General features: G+C 51.5%; 1 protein-coding gene across 1 annotated transcript in view; it reads left to right on the top strand.

Moving 5' to 3' along the window:
• CNGA2 (cyclic nucleotide gated channel subunit alpha 2) overlaps positions 1–6,301 on the top strand; it is an 8,024-nt gene extending 1,723 nt beyond the window's left edge. The window contains exons 2-6 of the mRNA XM_029959174.1: positions 128–238; positions 755–925; positions 3,225–3,332; positions 3,768–3,874; positions 4,574–6,301. Of these exons, the coding sequence (XP_029815034.1) occupies positions 128–238; positions 755–925; positions 3,225–3,332; positions 3,768–3,874; positions 4,574–5,997 (1,921 nt within the window). The 3' untranslated portion in view covers positions 5,998–6,301. The remainder of the gene's footprint in view (positions 1–127; positions 239–754; positions 926–3,224; positions 3,333–3,767; positions 3,875–4,573) is intronic.
• The last annotated feature ends 1,384 nt before the right edge of the window (positions 6,302–7,685 follow it).

Below are 7,685 nucleotides of genomic sequence, written 5' to 3'. Positions count from 1 at the left end.
GCTGAGACCTGGCACGGGCAGGGCTACGATTCCCAACCCCTGCTGCCAGCTCCCTCCAGTTCCCCTGGCTGTGGCAGGTGCCATGATGGCACAGTGTTGGTTGTGACACCCCTTTTCCCCACTGCAGGACCTGCTCAACCCAGGATGACACCTCCTCAGAGCTGTGGAGAGGAGCTCCCCCGGATGGGGAGGAGCAGACAGCTGCCTCTGCTTTCCGAGGCCGGAGAGCCTTGGCCAGGTACCTGTGTGTGCCATGGCATGGGGTGAGCCTGAGCCTCTCGTGCCTGGCTTTCCCACTGGGGCCTTGCAGGGGTTGGGATCCCCTCCTGCTGTATGGCATTCATGGGATGCAGGGACCAGCATCTGTGAATGCTGCTCCTTGTGCCCCACTGACCATGGAGAGGGTTGTGGCATGGGATGGCTTCACCACCACTGGGGCCCTGGGAGGGCTCAGGGGCTCCTTTCCCTTGCAGGCAGCCCCCCTCTGCCCCAGTGACCCACAGATTCCTCAAATTCTTGTGGAAATGGCATCAGGATTGGGGGAGAAGCTGTGGAACTCTACAGGGGTGGTCCCTCTTGCTTGTGTATTTATGGTCCCACATCATCAATACTAGAGGGAAAAAGAAGTTTTTGGGCTTGAGAGGGAGCTGTGGGAATTTTGTTTTCAGCTGTAGTCCCCCCCAGTGGCTCTCAAGCTTTTGCTTTCTCCTTGCTCTGTAGACAGCTCCTGACTCTTCCTCTCTCCCCTGCCCAGGATAGCCCGGCTGGTGCTGGTGCTGAGGGACTGGGCCAACAGGAGCTTGCAAGAGGAGCAGCAGAGGCCAGACCCCTTCCTGGAGCGCTTCCAAGGCCCCGAGCTCCCGACAGTGGCTGCAGGCACTGGTGATGAACCAGAGGATGAGGAGACTGAGAAGTTAAACAACAAGTAGGGTCCCTTTCCTGTGGTCCCAGCCCTCCTCGGCTGGAGCAGCTGTCCATGGTGCTCAGGGGCTCCCAGTGGTGGTGGCTGATGGAGGTGGATGGGGATGGGAAAGGGGGAGGTGGGAGGCAGGGGTGGAAAGGGTCCTTCCTGCCCTTTCCAGCCCCTGTCTTGGCAGCCAGCCTGGCTTTGCTGGGTTCTTTTGCTGGCACACAGGACCTGGTGGTCTGTCCCTGTGGGAAAGACTTGGCATGTGGGGTCTTCTGTCCTCTGGTCCATACCCTGGTAGGAAACACACCTGGCACGGCTTGTGACAGGTAGCAGACCTCCCCAGTTGCAGAGCAGTTCCACACTAGGGTTGTGTTGGGACACTTGTGCCCATGAGGAGCTGGACACCAGCCCAGGGGTGCGGGGTCTCCACCCTGCAACCACAGCAATCCCACCCAGGAGCCACAGACACGTGGGATTTGCCAGTCTCATCCATCATCTGCAGGATGAAAGGAGATGAAGGGAATGTGTTTGCTGCCCAGGCCTTCCCCCCCAAAGAACAGCTTTGTGAAAAGGCTCTTTCAAATCCAGCCCTTTCATCTCCTTAGCTCACACTCCTGGTGAAAAGCAATAACCTGGTTTTTCTTCTACTGACTAATTAGAGGGCAAAGCTCACAGACTACTCTGGACCCTACCATTATACATGGTAATTAAACCACCAAGAAATAATTGTTTTCTGCAGGAGAAAAATATCTGAGCCTTGTATCTGGGTCTTTACTAGTGATGGGAGAAAAAACCATTCTACCCTGTGAGGTTGAGGGGAGTTTGTTAATAACCAGGAGGAGCTGAAGTGTGAAAGGGCTGCTCAGTGCCAGTGAGCCCTGGGGATGAGATGGGAACTTCTGCAGTTTTCTAGGTCTTCAACTCCAGAAGTAAGAAAAGCCCCAGATGTGGTAACCCCAAGTGTGAGCTGCTGTTCATGGCTGTAGTAGGCTCCAGGGCTGCAGACCTGAGTGCAAACCCTTTGGGAAGAGGCAGATGATTATTCCCTCTTCCTGGGCTAACCCTGAGCCCTGGTTTTCCAGCCCTGGCTCCACTGTCAGCATAATGTCAGTGACTTTGGCCACCTCTCATGGGCAGCACTGGTGATTTAAAGCTGAGATTGCATCAGCACTGTTATTGAGGTTATTAGTGCTTGTGGGTGCTACAACTGGCCAGGCTGCAGGTCTGTGCTTCCCCCGTGGCAGTGCTGTATGTCCTAGGGAGCAGAGTCCCTTTCTCAATACCCCAAATATTTAAGTCACACTTTCTTGACAAAAAAAGAAAAGGCACTTTTAATGGGGAGGCTGGACCACCTGCTTGACTGTGGCTGTATGGAGGCTGAATGTGAAGGATCACTGCTGGTCCCCACGCTCCAGGAACTGTGGGTGCTGCTGCCTGTGCTGCTGGGGAAGGAAACTTCAAGGCAGAGGTTTTGCCTTTGAAGCTGTCAGAAGCCATGGGGTGGGCACGGTGCATCTGTTGGCAAGTGGGCTGTTTCTTTTCTATCACTGGAGGGAGTTTTGTGTGTTCAAAAGCTGGAAGGGAGGGAAGGAGGGAGGGGGACAGGGTGTTTTGCCCTGCCAGGCTGCAGCAGCTAAGCCTATCAGCCCAGCCACAGAGTTTCTCTTCCCCGGCTTCTCCAGTGAGATCTGGCAACTGGAGCACACACATCTTATCTCCAAGTCTCAAGATGAGCAGGATCAAACACTTGGGAGCAGTTCAAAGGCTGGAGCCAGGGCTGTGCAGACTGCAGGCACAGTGGTGGCAGCCCCACCATGCCAGCTGCCCCCAGGGCTGCTGCTCTGGGCCTTGGGCATCCCCTCCTGGTGCTGCCACTGATCTGCAGCACACTTTCCTTCCTGCTGTAATTAATCTTCTTTTAAGATCTGTCTGGCACCAGTTCATACCTCATCTGGGAGAGGCAATGTCATGTCACAAGAAGTTTTCTGATCACCCTCTCCCGTACATCTGTTCCTGGCTCTACCACTGGGGTGCTGTGTCATGTAGGATGCCTGTTTTGCCTTACAGTTTCCTCTTCTGGTACATTATTGAGTCCAGATTTAGGGATAAAGGAGCTTAAACAGTGCTGGACATTTTTGTTCAGCACTGCTGGGATCGGTTTTAGCTCATAGACTGGCGTTCAAGCTGCAGCAATATTTGAGCCAGTGCAGTGCAAAGGATGAAGGATGTGGCTCAGATGGTTCCTTCCAATGCTGTTTTCTATCTTTAGCCTTTTATTCATACATTGCCAACTCTGGCCTCTCTCTGCTTCCAGGAGGAAATGGCAGTTCTTTGTGGTGGACCCTGCTGGGGACTGGTATTACCGTTGGCTGGCTGTGATTGCAGTTCCTGTCCTCTATAACTGGTGCTTGCTCATAGCCAGGTGAGCTGGGGGTCCCTGCCTTCCCTAAGCCTCCTGTTCCACCTGGTTGTAGTGGCTCAACCAGGATCAGACAACTGACACTGGTGGTGCTGGGGCTGGTGGGAACCTGAAGGAAAGGGACCCTCCACTATCACTGCGAGCTGTGCGCTGCAAAGGCAGAGCCTCCATCCTCTGGCCCTGGTTGGAAAGGACCACGATTTCAGGGTAAAGCTACAACTTGCATTTGGGAGGTGGTTTCAAGACGTTGCTTTACCTACATCATGGGAGGGCAGTTTTTTCAGAGAAGGGAGTTTCAATTTCTGGAAGAGGAGTGGCCAGTGGCCGAGCTCTGTTGCGGAGTTAGGCGCCTCGGAATCAGCCTATATTCAGCTGTAATAATTAGAGATAATATGGAGATTTTTTGGTCTGGCACCCTGTTTTATGACCTTCCTCCAGGGCTTGCTTCACTGACCTGCAAGAGACCTACGTTGTCCTGTGGCTGGGGTTAGATTACATCTCAGATGCTCTCTACCTTGGGGACACAGTGATCCGCCTGCGCACAGGTAAGCACAGGTAACTCACAGCATCCTGGATTGTGAGTGCTTTGCTTTAATCCCATACAAGTGGAGATGGGCTGCAAGGGAGAGGCCTAATCTACAGTTCTGTTAGAGGGAGGGTTTTGTCTACCTTGGCACTCACTAGTATGAAGCAGTCTCCAGAGAAAGAATCTAATTAAAAGATCTGAGAAATGGAGTAAGTTTCAGAATGAAGGATTAATCATCCCAGCTTTCAGCTTCACCTTTGAATAATTGTACAAAATTACCTGCATTACTATTAGTATTCAGGCATAGTTGGAAGGTCTGTATCTCTGATTTTGCATCAGTTCAGCTAATGAATTATCTACGTGGAAAAATGGTAGAATTTAATGTTCTCAGAATGTGGCTGTTGGCTGTACGTTTTCTGTCGGAACTGCAATAATTCATGATCTGAAGGATGGAAATCTTCGTGTCCCCATTTCTTCATGGCAACAGACTGAATCCCTGAGTGATATCTTTAGGTGGCTTTTGACAGATGAAGGGCTTTGGTGATAACAAAAGCTTGTAAACTGAGTAGAGCAGGTGGAACTGGTAATATTTGGATGACCCTGGGTATTCATGCACACAAGTGCATGACATAACCATAAACTGTTGCTCAAGTGCTTACAAAACAGGCAGAAGAGTCAAACATAAGCCAAGATAATCATATCATTTGCTTCTCTTTAGGGTTTTTGGAACAGGGCCTCCTGGTTAAGGACCTGAAGAAGCTACGGGATAACTACATCCACACCCTACAGTTCAAGCTGGATGTTGTCTCTGTCCTGCCCACAGACCTGGCATACTTTGCAGTGGGATTGCACTGCCCTGAATTACGTTTCAACAGGTTGCTGCACTTCTCCCGTATGTTTGAGTTCTTTGATAGGACTGAGACCAGAACCAGCCACCCCAACATCTTCCGCATCAGCAACTTGGTTCTTTACATCCTGGTCATCATCCACTGGAATGCATGCATTTATTATGCCATCTCCGAGGCCATAGGCTTTGGAGAGGACACCTGGGTCTATCCCAATGTCACAGACCCTGAATATGGGCATCTGACCCGGGGGTATGTCTACTGTCTTTACTGGTCTACGTTGACTTTGACCACCATTGGAGAGACCCCTCCCCCTGTGCGTGATGAAGAATATCTCTTTGTGATCTTCGACTTCCTCATCGGGGTCCTCATCTTTGCCACCATTGTGGGGAATGTGGGATCCATGATATCCAACATGAATGCCACCAGGGCAGAGTTCCAGGCAAAAATTGACTCCATCAAGCACTACATGCAGTTCCGCAAGGTGAGCAAAGACTTGGAAACCAAAGTCATCAAGTGGTTTGACTACCTGTGGACCAACCAGAAGGCAGTGGACGAACGGGAGGTCCTCAAGAACCTCCCTGATAAGTTAAGGGCAGAGATTGCCATCAACGTTCACCTGGAGACACTGAAGAAGGTGAGGATTTTCCAGGACTGTGAGGCAGGACTGCTGGTGGAGCTGGTGCTGAAGCTTCACCCTCAGGTGTTCAGCCCAGGGGATTACGTTTGCCGGAAAGGGGACATTGGGAAAGAGATGTACATCATCAAGGAGGGGAAGCTGGCTGTGGTGGCGGATGATGGAACCACACAGTATGCTCTGCTCACTGCAGGAGGCTGCTTTGGAGAGATCAGCATCCTCAACATCAAAGGGAGCAAAATGGGCAACAGGCGCACGGCCAACATCCGTAGCTTGGGCTACTCTGATCTCTTCTGCCTGTCAAAGGAAGATCTTATGGAAGCAGTCACAGAGTATCCTGATGCCAGAAAGATTTTGGAGGAGCGTGGCCGGGAGATACTGATCAAGGAAGGGCTGCTGGATGAGTCAGCTGCAGAGGAAAGCACAGAAGGGAAGAGCATGGAGGAGAAGCTGGACAGGGTGGCCTCGAACCTGGACACACTGCACACCCGCTTTGGCCGGCTCCTGGCAGAGTACAGTGATGCCCAGATGAAGCTCAAGCAGCGCATCACTGCTCTGGAGTCCAGGATGAGGCAGCAGGAACTGGAGGACTTCTTCTCTGACAGCTCAGACAGTCTGCTTGAGGACGAGGAGAAAGCTTCACCTGGTGGGATGCACTGAGGGGGAGCAGAGGTGAACTGGATGATGTCTGCCTTGCACTGAGACAGTTTTTGCTGTTTCACAAGGCAGATCCTGTGGCTGCCTTGCCAAGGACTTCTCTCGAGTCCTTAGAGTTGCTGCTGCCACTGCCTTGATGGCACCTGACATGGCTCCAAGTCAAGGGATTGTTGTGGCTCCTCCTCCATCCTGTCCCTTTTCTCGTTGCCTTGATCTGAGACCTTGGACTTGGGTCACTAAAAAGAGGAGAATGGTTGATGCCACAGATGACATTTCCTTCCAGCTCCTCCAAAAGGTCTGTGCCCACCAACCCTTCTTCCTTCTGTTTGCCTTAAGAGAAGGTGGGACATGAACCTGGCATGGAGAGACCAAAACACAAGCCAGATATTTACAAATGCTTTTTGTGTTCAGCCTTTATAACTCACTTTTGGTAATTAGTCCCCACAGAGTGTCTGTGAATGCTCAGTCTGCACCGAGAGGCTCCTTACCTTCAAGATACCAAAACTCAGCTGAGACAGGATTTCTGGGTCACTGTCACTGCCCAGATCATCAGCACCCATGCTGAGGCTGGAAACTGAGCTGGCAGGGCCTGCAGCTGCTGCCTCCTGATGCCTCTCTTTTCCCTTCTTCTCTGTTTGGTGCAGGTGGTTTGGTACCCAGAGCACTGCACCTTCCTGAGGATGCTGTTGCCAAGCCCTCCCACTGCAGAGCCAGTGGGATTCCCATTTGGGCTGTGGATGTCTTGGATGACAAGTGCAATACCGAGGTACAGGGCTGGTTGTGCTACGTGCAGGAGGAAGACACAGACTGTCTTTCTCCTCTATCTGATGACAGCCAGATGTGCCAGGAAGAGTTTGACTGAAATGACATGTTTTTAAGGAACAGAGCCGTGGTGGGAGCCAACTGTGCCCATATTTGCTTTGCTGTGGGTAGCTCAGAGAGAGCGCAGAACACATTTATTTTCTTAGGCAGGAGGTTTTCTTGTACTCAGTGGGAGTTTTGGGGCTTTGCACGCCAATTGCCTCCTGGAGGAGAAATGAGTGGCAGAGCCACGGGGACACGTGTGAGGGTGGAAACGTGGCACCACTGTGTGTGCCAGCAAAGCCCTGCTGCAGCCCTGTGGGCTCCACGGTGTGAGCAGCTTGATGGTGAGGGGTGCAGTGCAGGAACAGCCCCAAAAATCTGCAAGCAGCAGCAACTTCAGCACAAGCAGCAGTGCCACCCGTGCCTCAGGGTACCGGGCAGGTGCTGGAACTGGAGGATGCAACCTCTTTTCTTGCTTCTGACCCATGTGTTGGCATGTAGGGCACCCATGTGGCATCTGTGGGGTGGGCTAGGGCTGGTTTCCAACAGAACGTTTGGTGGAGAAGGAGATTCATGTGCTGGGTCAAATCGAGCTGAGAGTTTGGCTAAAATAACGGGATGATGCACAGGGAAGCATCAACTCAGAAAGGTTGATAGTGGAAAACAGGTTATTTCCTTTGTCCTTTCTTTTGCCTCCAACGTGAGACTGCCTCTCTTCATTTCATATGAACGTTTTCCTTTTAAAAACAATGACCTTGCTTTTTTGGGATTGGTGGGGTAGGAACGGTTACATTATCAAAATTAGAATTTGGGGTATGATAAGAAGGTATTTTTTATCATCTCTAAATTAAATTGTAGATTTTCTGTTTGGGTTTTTTTGTGTGATA

Source organism: Manacus vitellinus, unplaced genomic scaffold (assembly GCF_001715985.3).
Source record: "Manacus vitellinus isolate BGI_N305 unplaced genomic scaffold, ASM171598v3 scaffold_19_pilon, whole genome shotgun sequence".
NCBI lineage: Eukaryota > Metazoa > Chordata > Aves > Passeriformes > Pipridae > Manacus > Manacus vitellinus.
This window is presented reverse-complemented; position numbering and strand designations above follow the sequence as displayed.